The sequence below is a fragment of the Saccopteryx bilineata genome, chromosome 3, assembly GCF_036850765.1.
Source record: "Saccopteryx bilineata isolate mSacBil1 chromosome 3, mSacBil1_pri_phased_curated, whole genome shotgun sequence".
NCBI lineage: Eukaryota > Metazoa > Chordata > Mammalia > Chiroptera > Emballonuridae > Saccopteryx > Saccopteryx bilineata.
In genome coordinates, this window is record NC_089492.1 from 206,890,635 (window position 1) to 206,906,830 (window position 16,196).

Here is a 16,196-nt window from a genome sequence, read left to right on the forward strand (position 1 = left end):
ATAAACAAGTTTGGCGATTTTCCCTATAGAATACATAAATGACCCAAACACCATCGCCTACCTTAAGACCATTGGCAGCTGATCAATGCTGATGCCCTGTACAAATACTAGGTACGCCAAAGAAGCCATAGAGTCTGCTGTCTGTCTGTCTTCTTCTTCCTCAAATTCAAGATAATCCCAAGTTCTCTTTTTCCTTCCATGATTAAACATCAATTTGGGGAAAGGGTATCCAATTGCTGTTAAAAAACCCTGTGAAATGAATAAAAAAAAAAGGAAGCTATAGCAGACAGAATCTAGTGTGTCTCCCTATATTCACATCCTATATAATCCCCTCCCCTTGAGTGTGGGTGGGACCTATGGGAGTTGCTTTTAGCCAAAAACAAAAAAAGAAAGAAAAAAAAGGCAAGATGTCTCTGCATGATTGCATGATTAGACTATGTTATATGACAGAAGTGAAGACATTTTTGCAGATGTAATTAAGATCCCAAGTCAGCTGATTGTTATTGAAGAAGGAGACTGACTATTCTTGGTGGGCCTGCCTTAATCAGATGGAATGTTTTATAAAGAGGGGCCAGGCAGTCCTTGAGAGTCAGAAACCCACCGCTGCTGGCTTTAAAGAATTAAGCTGCGCCTGACCTGTGGTGGCTAAAGCAACGACCTGAAATGCTGAGGTCTCCGGTTCAAAACCCTGAGCTTGCCTGGTCAAGGCACATATGGGAGTTGATGCTTTCTGCTCATCCCCCACTTCTCTCTCTCTCTCACCTCTCTAAAATGAATAAATAAAAAAAATTTAAAAAAAAAAGAATTAAGCTGCTATGTTATGAGAAGGCCTATGGAGAAAGATGTGAGGTGAGGAACTACAGGGAACCTCTAGGAGCTAAAAGTGGTCCCTGGCCAACAGCTAGCAATAAAATGGGGACCTCAGCCTGACCTGTGGTGGTGCAGTGAACAGTGTCAACCTAGAATGCTGAGGTCGCTGGTACAAAACCCTGGGCTTGCCTGATCAAGGCATATACGAGAAGCAACTATAACTATGAGTTGATAATTCCCGCTTCCTCCCTGCTGCCTTTCTTTCTCTAAAAAAAAAAAGAAAAAGAAAAAGAAAAAAAAATCAATAAAAAAATCTTTAAAAAGAAAATGGGGACCTCAATCCTACAGCTTCAAGAAAACAAACTTTGGCCCTGGTCAGTGGCTCAGTGGGTAGAGTGTAGCCCAGTGTATGGATGTCCCAGGTTCGATTCCAGGTCAGGGCACACAGGAGAAGTGACCAATTGCTTCTCTCCCCCTCTCACTCTCCATTCTCTTTTTCTTCCCCTCCTGCAGTCAGTAGCTCAACTGGTTCAAGCATGGCCTTAGGAGTTGAGGATAGCTCGGCTGGTCCAAGTGTTGGCCTCAGGAGCTAAAAATAGCTTGGTACTCAAGCATTTGCCCCAGATAGGGTTGCCAGGTAGATCCTGGTTGGGGTGCATGCGGGAGTCTATCTCCCTCCTCTCATCTTAAAAAAAAAAAAAAAGAAAGAAATTCTGCCAACAACCTGAAGGACCTGAGTGGGAAGGCAAAAAAGTTCTGGAGATGGATGGTGGTGATGGTTGCACAGCAATGTGAATGTACTTAATGCCACTGAACTATATATTTTAAAATAGTTAAACCAGCTAATTTTATGTTATATATATATATATATATATATATATATGTTTTATTACAATTTTTAAAAAAGTGCTTCAGAGATTTTTGAGAGCAATCTAAAAATGTGAAATATACAAACATCATGAAATGACAGTTAATGGCTCAGATGCAGAATACTCCAGGAATGGCTCCACTGACCACTGCCTGCTCAGACAGAGTAGGCAGAAGGAATACTGGTCAGCAGCAGCAGCAACTGACGAAACACTGCTCATACCTCAGGTTCTATGGGTTCTTGTGTCACGAGAAAGAAAGAGAAGCATTCCTACATGAATGGAGATAACTACAGTCTTACCTTTTTTTTTTATTAAGCATGAAAGAAAGAAAAAGAGACTCAGGAAGTATAAGGTCATTTCGATATCTCTTAGATGATTTCTACTTCTGGTATACTAGAAAGCACCTCACCTTCAGAATCCAATGGAACTGATTTGAGTTTTGACTCTATGACTTACTAGCTGTGAGACACTGGGTGACTTACCTAACCCCTCTCAGTTTCCTTATCTAGAAAATGACATAATACCTATGTCAAATACTTACTAAGAAACTCCACAAAAAAAAACCCAATACAAACAAACAAAAAAAAACAAGAAAGTTAAGGTCACAACTACTACATCCAAGTCAAAAGGGGGTGACATAGTAAGCACACAATACAATATATAGATGATGTATTATACAATTGTGCATCTGAAACCTATATAATTTTATTAACTAATGTCACCCCAATAAATTCAATAAAAAAGTAAAAAATAAAAGGAAATGACCAAATAGCTAAATCAGAATGAATATTTTCCACATATTCACTTATTTATTCAATAAATGTCTGAGTATTGGGCTCTGAGCCAGACAGAGCTGGGAATTATAAAGCCAATAGAACTTTCCAGCCTTGCGGGAGTTAAAATCCTCTAATTCCCAAAGTCCTGCTCTGTAAGTCATTTTGGAACACAAAAAGGAAGCATGGAAATCACCCTCAGTCACAAGAGACTGCTGCTATTCAGCTACCAGATGCTAAATCTATATACTGGCCCTGGCCAGTTGGCTCAGTGGTAGAGCATCAGCCTGGTGTGCAGAAGTCCCGGGTTCAATTCCCGGCCAGGGCACACAGGAGAAGCGCCCATCTGCTTCTCCACCCCTCCCCCTCTCCTTCCTCTCTGTCTCTCTTTTCCCCTCCCGCAGCGAGGCTCCATTGGAGCAAGGATGGCCCGGGCGCTGGGGATGGCTCCTTGGCCTCTGCCCCAGGTGCTAGAGTGGCTCTGGTCGCGACAGAGCGACGCCCCGGGGGGGCAGAGCATCTGGTGGGCGTGCCGGGTGGATCCCGGTCAGGCGCATGCGGGAGTCTGTCTGACTGTCTATCCCCGTTTCCAGCTTCGGAAAAATACAAAAAAAAAAAAATCTATATACTGCTGCACTGATCTTCAAAGCCATGCATTCTTGTTATAGCTGGAACACAGTATGTTTCCTGGGCTCAGATTCCAAATGTCCTCTTGGCTGGTCCGATGGTAGTGGGTTATCAGAACTTATTAACTTAGTGTCACCAAATGTCCTCTTAATCATGAAACTCCATTTCTTCATTCAACCAATGCTGTTTTTTTCCAGAATAAGGTTAGCCTGTTTAAAAATCATCATATGTAACCAGAGTCTACCGTGCTGCTCTGGAGATCTGGGGTCCACCTGTGTCCAAATTAGGGCCTTCACTATCTATCTGAGCACTTTTGCTTAGACCCAGGACATACCAGCCACTTTACAATCTTTCATGGTAGGCTCTGCCATTTCAGAAATGTTCCTATGCTGCAGCCCTTGGGACAGTCAAGCAGTTCTCTAATCAAAATAACTTGTGCCAAAAGAGCAATGGCTGGGGCCAGCACTCTTAAGCATGCACTTAGCTGAACACAGAAGGCACCATTTCACTTTATCTCTTAACCTGATATCACCTCTATTTTTTTTAATTTTTCCACTGATTTGAGAGAGGATAGAGAAGGGGGAAATGAAAAGAGGAGGAGAGAAAAGCAATGGAATTGGGGCAAAGGGCAAGAGAGAAGCATCAACTCATTCCACTTAGTTGTTCCCTTGTAGCTGTGTACTCACTGGTTGCTTCTGATCCTGGATCAAACCTGCATGCAACCTTGGCACACCAGGACGATGCTTTATTCACTGAACCACCTGGCCAGGGCCTCATGTCTGTTTTTTAATTGCTTTGTGCCTCATCCCTGCTAGCTCTTTTTACTCATAATGCTCCTTCCTTCCACTGTGATCTTAGAAACTCTCCCCTTACACCCTCAACCTCTGCTCAGGATGCTTGCTCTACCTCTGACTTAATCAAACCTGACTGACTTCTAGTGGGAACTGCTCGTCCTCTCATACCTCCTACATTGCACAGCCAGGAAGGCAGCTGTGGGAAAGGGTGGTATGAGTAGAAGCTTAGTACTATTCTGGTTTTTCCAGCACTCTCAAGGTAAAGCACATTCTTCCTTTGAGACAGATACCATACTGCCCTTTATCGTCCTTATCTCTGTCATATGCTGACTCCCAGTCATGCTTCAGTGTTCACTGAAGACTTGGTTACCTGCTCACAATCTTCTTCTCTAATTCCTGCTGTGATTCTAGGAAAGTTAAATGTTCATGCAAACAATTCTAACAGGCTGGCTTCATGGTTCTTGATTTCTAAATTCTAGTGACCTTAACTTCTAATCCATTTTGGCAACTCATTCCACCCTGGATCTCTGTCAACATTTGGAGCTATTATTGCATATTAGATACCTAAAATCCAGCATTTCACTTTCTGACCACAACCTCTTATTCCCCTCTCCTACCAATCTGCTTTCCTCTCTGACTTCTCCAGTCCTGTAATCCCTTCACTATAATCTACCCGTCTGCCCTCTCCTAATTCCCCTTCTTTCCCTATCCAGCTGATGCACTATTGGGACTGCGAACTATCTGCACCCTGCATTTCCTTTAGCTGCATCTACCCAATAAAATGCCCGCCTTGGAAAAATAGTTGTACTCTACCTGCTCTACTTCCACTCCCAGGCAGCTGACTGTAGAAAGTCACACAACAATACAGATTCTTGTTACTGCAGCTGTGGTCTACAAACACCGTCAAGTGCTCAGTTCCACTAACTAATGCTTTCATGGTCTCCCAACATCTCTCTCCTTTCCCCACCGTATCCAAACGTTTACCAGTTTTCTGAAGCCCCTTATTCAATCCCCATTTCTACCTCCTCATTCTTAAATCTTTACCTAGAAACCTGAAGCCAGTGGGTCTGGTTCCCCTCAATTCTAATGTTACATTCCTGCTACAAATTTCTCTACATGCATAGCCATTTTTACCTCCCTCTCCAGGTATCCTTGATCCTGTGCCCAGCTGTCAGCTTCTCAAGCCATGTTATTTATTATCCCAGCAGCACACTTCTCTTTTTCCCTCTAATTGTTTCCACCTCCACAGCCTATAAACGTGTTCAATCCTCCCTATCTCCTGCATTACCTTCCTAAGCCCATGTCTTCTAGCTGCTGCATCTTTATTCTTCCAAATTCTTTTAAAGAATAGGTTATACTTTTAATAAATAGTCATCTCCTTTTTCTCACTTTTCATGCACTCCTTTATCGACTGCTGATTTTTGTTTCTAATACTCCACTCAAACTGTTCTCGCTAAGATTACCAATGCAATCTTACTTCCTACACCCAATGGGTGCTTTTCAACTTTTACTTCACAGGCTTTCTCTGCCACACTTGATGGTGTCAATCCTTTCTTCTTTAAATTCTGCTACCCCGGTTTCTGGAACATTTCTACCACCTCTAACTCTTCTTCCTAGATCTGTTTGGTGGGCTCATCTTAAGTGCTGGTACTATACAGGGTTCAGTCCTGAGCCCTTTTCTCAAATTGATCTACCTCTTTAGGTGATCTCATCTACTATTAATCAAAATTTACTCCTTAAAGATCTTCTTTCTCTAGGTATTAGATATATAAAGAAATTACTTTAATCTTGCTAGGTGTCATAATGACATTACGGTTATGTTTTTAAAAAACTCCTTATCAACTAGAGAAGCATACTTAAAGACTTATGGATAAAATGATATATCTAGGACTTGCTATAAAATACTACAGCAAAAAAAGGGCAGGGATAAAACAAGATTAGCAAAATGTCAAATATTGTTAAGTCTCAGTGACGGGAACATGAGGATACATTATACTGTTCTCTCTACTTTCCTGGATGTTTTAAAATTTTCATTAAAAAAGTTTTTAAAGCACAAAATCCCCCTGCTATTTGCTCTGTTTTCTCTATTTCAATTACTGACATCTTCATCTGCCCAATTTCCCAAGCAAAAACCTTATCCATGACACGACCTTTTTACTATTCTTCTAAATCGAGTCAATGGCCAAATAGTGTTAATTTTTACCTACTATGAAGTTCTCAAATCTGCCTGCTCCTCTTCGTCTCCATCAACATTTCATAATCAGGCTCTCACCATTCTTACTTAACTCCAAAAAGACACCAAACTGCTTTCCCTATTTTCAATCATATCTCAGTTAAATTCATCCTCCATTAAAGTAATGACTTCAAAACACAATTTGATTATGTCATGCCCTGGCTTAAAATCCTTTGTTTCCAACTTTCACAACTATCTCTCAAAATTGGATGCATATATACATAGGTTGGTATTTATTCTGTACCCAGGAGATTATACTGTACTCTAGCACTAGGCAACAGTGAAGAGGCCCCATACTAGTATGTGCTCCTGGGAAAATCCCTCCTCTCCTTCCCCTTCCCCTCCATCACTCACAGCCTCCTCACTACAATCCTGACCATCAGCATTCCCTCTAAACCAGTGGTTGGCAAACTCATTAGTCAACAGAGCCAAATATCAACAGTACTACAATTGAAATTTCTTTTGAGAGCCAAATATCAATAGTACAACTATTGAAATTTCTTTTGAGAGCCAAATTTTTTAAACTTAAACTATATAGGTAGGTACACTGTTATTAACCCACATGTGGCATTCTGTGGAAGAGCTAAACTCAAGGGGCCAAAGAGCTGCATGCAGCTCGCGAGCCGCGGTTTGCCGACCACTGCTCTAAACTGTGCATTCCTATTTATATCAGTCACCAATCATCTCTCATCTGTCACATATGAGAGGATTTTTGAAAATTTTATATATTATGTAAATGTTTACTTGTTAATGACTATAAAAGCCAAAAAAAAAAGTCAAGTCTGGAAAGTGTTAATATTATTTACACTTGGGTAATAAAATTAGTGGTATTTTCTTTTTATCTATGTTCTACAAAAAATACATATCACTTTATTAAGTAAATGTATCCTCTTACATGCTCAGGTACAGTACATGAGAATACAGCAGGATAACATTTTAGATTATAGAAGATTTTTTTAACAGATTAAATTAGCTGTACTTACTATTATTTCAGATGCAAAACACCTTAAAGGATCATTTTCAATGTCTTCCGATTGCTCAAGGAATTGTGCTGTCAGCAAAGGGCATTTCAAGCTTTTGAAACAACTAAGATGTAAGAAATGGGTAACTATGAATACAGGACTTCCTAAGTATAAAATACCTATAAATAATATAAACATATGTTCTATAAACCAATCAAAGTTAATTTTACATGAAAAATAACATAAGCACCAATAACTTAATGGCGTGTCAAACTGGCGATATAAGATCCTTCTTACTAGCAATGGAAGAGCATGAGAACACCTTGCTAGTCTCAATGTGGTAAGATTCAGTTCCACATCTGGACTATACCCATGGATACTGAATGTTTTCAGAAGAACAGTGCTCATCCATGATGAAGTTTTTGTTAGCTCAAGGAAAAATCGAGACAATTTTTTCATAAAACTGTATTTGTTTTATTTAGAAAATCAAACTATTCTGTGACTAAGCTTTTCCTATTTCTTTAGTTAAAATACTTTTTTTCTCAAAAAATAATGGGTTTTACAAATAGTAAAAAATACGTGTTTATGTCCTAACCTGACAGAATAAAAAGCTAACAGTAATTTTAGTCTCTAAATTTTAATAATAAAATTATTGGTCCATGTAATTCAATAATCTAGTTCAGCACTGTCCAATAGAAATATAATGCAAGACCCATATATAATTTAAAAAATTTTGGCAGTCACATTAAAAAAGTAATAATAAACAAGAGGAATTAATATTAATAATTTATCTTATTAACCCAATATATGACATATTATCACTTCAATGTGTTACCAGTATAAAAACTATCAAGGTATTTTAGTATTTTTTTTTTTTACAGTCTTCAAAATCCAAGTGTATTTTAAACTCAGAGCCATCTTAATTTGGCCTAGTCATATGTCAAGTGCTTGAAAGCCATATTGAATAGAGCATGATTAGTCTAGAATACACCTGAAGTGAATGGTACTGGGTACTTCAGTAGTGTTTTTGCAATCAAGTCAGATGTTCAACTGTCTGGTGCTGCTTCTGCTTTCAAAGGGAGGGTTAAAACACAAGTTCCCCACAGCAAGACCAGATTCTTTGAGCTACACCTATCTATTTTCCCAGCTCCTAATATTCATTTACTATCATGAGTAAAGACAATTCATAAAAGAATATAAAGTACATTAAACAAATGGATTCTGCTTTTCAATTTTAAAAAATATCAATGCCTCATTAAATGCCTATGCTATAGCAACTGAACCCTCTATTTTTGAAAATTTAAAATTTGAAACTAGATTTATATTCCCACTGCAAACAAATATAGCAAAGAAACATAAAATAACTGAACTATCAATTACTTAAGACCATTGTGAAATGTTCTTAAAAATATACTTACAACTTCAGTAATTCATCTTTTAACTTTTCATTTTCTGGTGAGTTTTCATTGTCATTAACTACTTCTCCTATAAAAGGCTTAGTGAACTCTGTTAAGGCCTTGCAACACTGACAAAGGCCATAGTCATCTGTTTGTATTTGTTCTTTTGAGTATGGAACAGGAAGAAGAGACAGCTGACCCCAAATGGTAGACAATGCTAATCCAACTGAATAAGCCTTGTTGCTACGAAGTTTCTGTATCACTAAAAAGAAACCAAGTTGTTACTTGAGGTAGCTTCATCAAGCACACTAAAAATGGAGCAAGCAGTGCAGTTAACATAGATAACTCTTTTTTCATATTTTAACAACTCTGGAATCAGGATGACATACAATAACTTAATTGGCAGTGGGGTTTTTTCCCTCTTTTAGTGGTGCATAAAGTAACGGAGCATCTTGCAATTATAGCATTTTAAAATGGATGAAATCTTGTATGTTTACAAGAGGTTACATACTTAAAGCAGAAACACTTTTTCACATATATTTTGGTTGCTCTAAGTATAAAGAGGAAGTGTCTTGTAAAATACAAGGCACTGTAAAAATGGGAGACAATATTTCTAAAAGGCTGAATATTTCAAGTGCTATAAAGCTACTGGGTATCCACATTTAAAACAAATTTACTCTAATTTCTGATTCTGGGCCCTTCTATCAGACTCTGAAGTTATACGTAGGTCATAAAATTAAAAAGTAGGCTATTTCCATTGATAAACACTGTCTGCTTTGGTTGCTAAGATCCCTTCTTACCAATACTGTTAGGCATTCAGCCATGAAGGCTTTTCTTTCCACACCTGATGTTTCATTCTTTGGTAGTACTTTTGCTGTTTTCAACACCAGCCTCCCAAAGCGGTGAGCAATGCCCTGCCCGATGTTGCTCTAAACCAAGACATAGGACTACCACTACCACAATGCTATCAGACTGGATACTGCAGACACCACAGAGGTAATCTTTTAAATATGTTTATAGAGAAAATTCTAGACTCAGTTGTAGATAGAAAGGTTAGGCATAAATATTTAAGTTACAACACAGCACATGAAAAACAGCATGATATTCAACAAAATATATTTACTGAGTACCCACTCTGAGTCAGGTACTGTTATCTTTCTATGAGCAGTAGGATTCAAACTGGCATTTCTATTGCTGGTTTAAGCAGAGTATAGTACTCAATAATAAGTCATACACTTTTTCTTTCCTTACAAAAAAATGCAGTGAGTTACTACAGATATAATACATGAAATTCCCCCAAGCTATATAGTATTGCTATTCCCAGAGTTCTGTGTGGGAATTTGGAGGCTGGCCAGTGGGAAATTATGTCCATGAGACAACACTACACCAGTACTATGATCCCAACTTACTCTTTGGCTTATGATGTTTGTGTGGATAGCAAGTTTGAATGCAGAACACATACAGACACTGCTATTAGACACAGATGAAAACTGTGCACACATTGCATCAGCCATTTAAATATGAAACGGAAGTCTAAAATGAAATATGGCTTTTATTTTTAAATTTTTCTTTTTGAATTTATTGGTCTGGGGAGGGGGGAGCATCAATCTGTTCCTGTATGTGCCCTGACTGGGAATGGAACCGGCAACCTCTGCACTTCAGGATGATGTTCTAGCCAACCAAGCTATCTGGCCAGGGCTAATTTAGTCATAAACTTTAGAGTAATATCAAGCACTTACACAGAAAATAAAAGACACTTAGATATCAAAATACTCATTACCTGTTTGTAATGGCTGAAGTAAAAGAATAATAATTTGGGATATCTGTTTTCCAGAGGGTTCTTCAATCAGTTCAAGCAAACCCAACAATAATTCCTTTGGATTACATAACTATAAAAATATTCACAATTGAACCTGTTTAATACAAGTTGTATTTAAAGCCACATGATTATTTTTAAAAGAAAGCATATACTGAGAAAAATAGAATTATTTTTGCTTAACAGCAAAACACCTCATACATTTGTTACGGTAGCAAAACACAATCTGTGACTGTCAAGACACTGTAAAACTAAAAAGCAGTAAGTCAAAAGTCAGAATCTCTAATGAACAACTTCATTTTAGAGACTTAAATTTCTGGCTGAAGGAAAAGTTAAACCAGAAGGGAGAGGCTGATCGCCAGATCTGAGGTTTCCTTTGGGCTTAGCTGTCTTCCCCAAAGGCTGCCTTGGGCTCCCCAAGCTCAAAGCAGATTGATCTTTTTATCTCAGATTATCATGGTATTTTAGATGAATGCAGTCTCTTTTGCCCTTCCTGAGCAGATAAAACTTTGAATTATCTTCTGAATGGCTGTATCTTATCACCTGAAATTGCCTTGTTTTTAAAAAAGCCTTTATAGCTAATAACTAAAGTATAGATGGAGTTCCCTCTTTCCAAGTATATGTGTTTATTTGCACTGATGTCTAAATAGATTCTTTTCATGTCATTTTCCTCAGGATTTATCTTTCTTTTTTAAAAATTTTTTAATTTTATTTTTTTATGTTTTTCCAAAGTTAGAAGCAGGGAGGCAGTCAGACAGACTCCCGCATGTGTCCAACTGCGATCCACCCGGCATGCCCACCAAAGGGTGATACTCTGCCCACGTGGGGCATTGCTCCGTTTTGGCAAAGCCATTCTAGCGCCTGAGGCAGAGGCCATGGAGCCATCCTCAGTGCCTGGGCCAACTTTGCTCCAGTGGGGCCTTGGCTGCAGGAGAGGAAGAAAGAGACAAAGAGAAAGGAGAGGGGAAACGGTGGAGAAGCAGATGGGCGCTTCTCCTGTGTGCCCTGGCCGGGAATCGAACCCGGGACTTCCACACACTGGGCCAGCGCTCTACTGCTGAGCCAACCGGTCAAGGCCATGATTTTTCTTTTCTTTTTTTTTCTTCTTTTTTTTGTATTTTTTCTGAAGCTAGAAACGGGGAGAGACAGTCAGACAGACTCCCACATGCGCCCAACCAGGATCCACCCGGCACGCCCACCAGGGGCGACGCTCTGCCCACCAGGGGGCGATGCTCTGCCCATCCGGGGCGTCGCTCTGTTGTGACCAGAGCCACTCTAGCGCCTGGGGCAGAGGCCAAGGAGCCATCCCCAGCGCCCCGGGCCATCTTTGCTCCAATGGAGCCTTGGCTGCGGGAGGGGAAGAGAGAGACAGAGAGGAAGGAGAGGGGGAGGGGTGGAGAAGCAGATGGGCGCTTCTCCTGTGTGCCCTGGCCGGGAATCGAACCCAGGACTTCTGCACGCCAGGCCGACGCTCTACCACTGAGCCAACGGACAGGGCTATGATTTATCTTTCTTGATCATCATTTTTGACTTATAATTCTACTAACCTTTTACCAGGAGTCACTTTTTAAAGCTATCAGTCACAACTGATCTACTCCCTATTCCTATTTTCAATGTGATTGCTTGCATTCTACGTTTTTCATATTCTTTTAGGGAACATACCACAGAGCAAAGAGAACTGAGATTTGATTCTCGTTCCAGTGTTGCCAAAAGATCAGTGTAGCCTTGAACTACATCTCCAAACTTTGAATTCCACATCTATATAATAAGCTACTTATTAAAAATAGGGCTTCTTAGGTATCTTCTTAGAAATTCTAAATTAGTGGATCTGAGATGAAATTAGACAATTCTTATGTCTAGAAAATCTGGGGAAACTGAAATGGACTTTGCTCATCCAATCAATAGGGCTGTGCCTTTCTTCAGAGTTCCCTCCTATATTTTCATGAACTAAAAGCTTTCCCAACAATAACAAAACAAGCATTAAACATTAAAGAAAATTATAAAATACTGATGTATATTGTGACAGAAAACCTAGTTTTGTTAACTTACCTTTATCAATAAATCAAGCATCAGAAAATATTTTCTTTTATCATCTTCCTTATTATTCTGTAAAAGGCATCGAACAACAGGACCGACAAGATTCCAGCCCATAATCTTGATGATGACCTATAACATTTTCAAAGTAAAGCAAATACTGCCATCTATAGGATTCTCAGTGAGCTTTCTTAATTTGGAGGAGCTTAGAATTTCCTCTAAATACAATCCTTGAAGCAAGCAAGTCCTACAAAATCTCACCATTGATTTCCCAGGGTTGGCTATTAACAGATAGCAATATTTTAAGATATTTTTAATACTTTCTCTGAAAAAGGCAGATAGGACTTTACTTTTAAACAGGTAAATTGGTTTTTCTCAAGATTTAAATAATACCTCTATTTCCCATAAGAAAATTAATTTGCTTACTATAAGCAAGTACTTAATTTTCATGGAGAATTTGATACTTCCCTGACTCATAGAGAAATCCAGCCAATGGTCACGAACCTTTTAAAGTTCCTTGGACAATCTCTAAACATATTATAATCATGTAACTTATGTACAAGGAGAGGGTGCAATTTCATTAATTATCTCTCCTACCTATAAACTGCTTCTATTTCAAAGGTATTTCAGAATGTTTACCACACAAGTAAAAGTTTATCTTTATAATTAGTGATTCACATTCATTTTCAAAACCACGGATTTTCAAAACTATCAGGAAGATATTCCACTTCTCTAGCCTGTATTCTACTTCAACTCAATATATATCAAGCATGTACCATGTCAGGTCCCTAAAATATTCTAGATGCTTGAAATAAAGAAAGGAACACCAGTAAACTCTCCTCAAAGAGTTGACACTTGAGTTCATTTGTAACACATGTATTAAGAGGACAAATGAATATAGTAATACATCCTCTATCACCCTAGTCTTATAAGGTAATGACAGCAATATAGAAGAATAGTCACTTCCATCTGGGGAAGACAAGAGAGGTTTCCCAGGATAGGCAATAGCTAAGCTAAGGCTTGTTAGAGAAACAGAGAAGTCTGACAGGTCTAGAAGGCTGGGAAATACATTAGACACTCTGCAACAGCAACGTGTAAAGGTATATAAGACTTAAGATATCCTAGAGAACAAGCAACAGAATATGTTAGGGTACAAGAACACAGAGTTCACGAGAGGAAATACTGTTTATTTACATCTTTGCTCACTTATTAACTGGACATTTTCAATCTGCAGCGCTCCCTATTGTTAATATTCACTTAGGTGTATTTACAACAAATAATTATTTGGCTTTTTGGTTGTTCTTATTTTTAAATAGCAAGAATACATTGATTTTTTTCATTGGTCCCTTTTCTGCTTTTAGGTCTTAAATGAATTTTCCTCCATAGATTTAAAAACATTCATTAAAAAAAATTTTTTTAAAGATATTCCATATTTCACCTTTCTTTTTATTCACTAAGAATTATGTTGGATGCCCTGGCTGGGGTGGTTCAGTAGATAAAGCATTGTTCCACCATGTGGAGGCCACAGGTTTGATCGCTAGTCAGGGCACATACAAGCAGCAATCAATAAGAACACAACTAAACGAAACAACTAAATGAAACAATGAGTTGATGCTTCTCTCTCTCTCGCTCTCAATCAGTGGAAAAATAAAAAAAAAAACGTATACTGGAAATATGGCATAAAATAAAGACAAATTGACTTTTAAAATGTAGCAAAATAATCATGCTTTTCACCTAATGAAATAGACACCTCAGTTGATCTCTCTTAGTATCTAATAGTTACTTCTTATGCCTGGCACACCCTTCTCCTGGACTGTCCCACAATTTATACCCTTGCTTCTTTGAAGTCTCTGCAATTTCACTGGGCCCAGTCCAACCCCCTAAGCTCACTTTATTTTCATTTATCATTTATACAGTCTTCCTTAGCACTTCAGATCCATAGGTGCAGTGATTTTTGTTCACTGCTATATCTATTCCCAGCATCTAGTCATCTAGGGCAGGGCCTATTACGAAACAGGTATTTCATAAATACAGGTTGAAAGATGTTACTTTTTAAGTGTAACAAAGTATCCTTCCTTCAAAGATTTGATATTCTGTTCTGTTTCATTCTATTTTTTGTGTGGCCTGGATTTTAATATTTAGGTCTTTACTAATCAGGCATTTATGTTATAGTTAATTTTTTCCCAAATTACTATTTATTCTACCATTACTTATAAGTCTATGCTTGCTTTTTAAAACCTAACTATACTTCTCACAAAAATTAGGGGATATTTTATAGCTTTATATTCATTTTGAAATATCCTCTAATTTTTGTAAGCAGTATAGTTCCTGTGAGCTACTTTTCCAACTAAGCAGGTCTTTCCTTTTCTACCCTGTGAGTCTCTGAGAATAACTTATAAGAGAAATTCCAAATTTAAATGATTTTGTGTATTTAAGCTAAAAAAATAACTGATAAACTATTTTACAAATATAATCTCAGCTGTGAAGTATCCAGTCATTATGTAAATAGTGAATAGTTATGAGGAAAGAAAATAAATACTGACCATCCATAAGATATAATTTGTTTAATACTAAGAACCTAACAGGATAAGATTATTATCCCTAAATGATAGAGGAGAATGCCAGAGTTTAGAGATTACTGACATGCCCAATGTCCAAAAGCTAACGTGTGGTAGAGCCGGGAGTTGCATAGAAGTCTGTCCGGCTCCAAAGCCCATGTTTCCCCCATGACACCCGTGGTTTTCAATAGGTTTTAAATAGGGTATATGTGGCAATATCTAGATATTTTTGATTGTCACTAATGGGATAAGGATTGCTATAAAACATCACTGTTGTCAATGCTGAGAAACCCTGCACTACAGTGTCTTAGGAAAAACTATTCATATGGCTACATTAAAAATTTTTTTTTTTTTTTTTTGCATTTTTCTGAAGCTGGAAACAGGGAGAGACAGACAGACAGACTCCCGCATGCGCCCGCCTGGGATCCACCTGGCACGCCCACCATAGGGCGATGCTCTGCCCACTAGGGGGCGATGCTCTGCCCATCCTGGGCGTCGCCATGTTGCGACCAGAGCCACTCTAGCGCCTGAGGCAGAGGCCACAGAACCATCCCCAGCGCCCGGGTCATCTTTGCTCCAATGGAGCCTTGGCTGCGGGAGGGGAAAAGAGAGACAGAGAGGAAGGCGCAGCAGAGGAGTGGAGAAGCAAATGGGCGCTTCTCCTGTGTGCCCTGGCCAGGAATCGAACCCAGGTCCTTCGCACGCTAGGCCGACGCTCTACCGCTGAGCCAACCGGCCAGGGCCTAAAAATTTTTTTTACATAAAGCAGACTAATACTAAATTTTGATCAATCTTGACTGCATCAGTTGGCAAAAAAATTAAGTTGTAGTCAGTTTTAAAAACTTTTATCAATATCTGAAGATTCTTTGAATTTAGCAGACCATTACAAAGGTGATTCTCGCCCTGGCTGGTTGGCTCAGCGGTAGAGCGTCGGCCTAGCGTGCGGAGGACCCGGGTTCGATTCCCGGCCAGGGCACACAGGAGAAGCGCACATTTGCTTCTCCACCCCTCCGCCGCGCTTTCCTCTCTGTCTCTCTCTTCCCCTCCCGCAGCCAAGGCTCCATTGGAGCAAAGATGGCCCGGGCGCTGGGGATGGCTCTGTGGCCTCTGCCCCAGGCGCTAGAGTGGCTCTGGTCGCAACATGGCGACGCCCAGGATGGGCAGAGCATCGCCCCCTGGTGGGCAGAGCGTCGCCCCTGGTGGGCGTGCCGGGTGGATCCCGGTCGGGCGCATGCGGGAGTCTGTCTGACTGTCTCTCCCTGTTTCCAGCTTCAGAAAAATGAAAAAAAAAAAAAAAAAAAAAAAAAAAAAAGGTGATTCTCA

At 39.3% G+C, this 16,196-nt stretch overlaps 1 protein-coding gene and 1 non-coding gene across 8 annotated transcripts in view; both read right to left on the minus strand.

Annotated features, from left to right (window-relative positions):
* GLMN (glomulin, FKBP associated protein) overlaps nt 1–16,196 on the minus strand; it is a 72,103-nt gene that overhangs the window by 52,225 nt on the left and 3,682 nt on the right. For 6 of the 7 annotated variants that reach the window (XM_066268659.1, XM_066268658.1, XM_066268655.1 and 3 more), the window contains 5 exons: nt 12,331–12,447; nt 10,246–10,354; nt 8,487–8,727; nt 7,090–7,192; nt 62–249 (listed from right to left, as the gene is read on the minus strand). In XM_066268659.1, coding sequence (XP_066124756.1) covers nt 62–249; nt 7,090–7,192; nt 8,487–8,727; nt 10,246–10,354; nt 12,331–12,447 — 758 coding nt within the window. The remainder of the gene's footprint in view (nt 1–61; nt 250–7,089; nt 7,193–8,486; nt 8,728–10,245; nt 10,355–12,330; nt 12,448–16,196) is intronic. The other variant, XM_066268661.1, reaches the window with a different exon arrangement.
* On the minus strand, nt 9,792–9,973 carry LOC136332834 (small nucleolar RNA SNORA23). Its single transcript, XR_010730966.1, has one exon. It is a non-coding gene; the product is annotated as a small nucleolar RNA SNORA23 (small nucleolar RNA).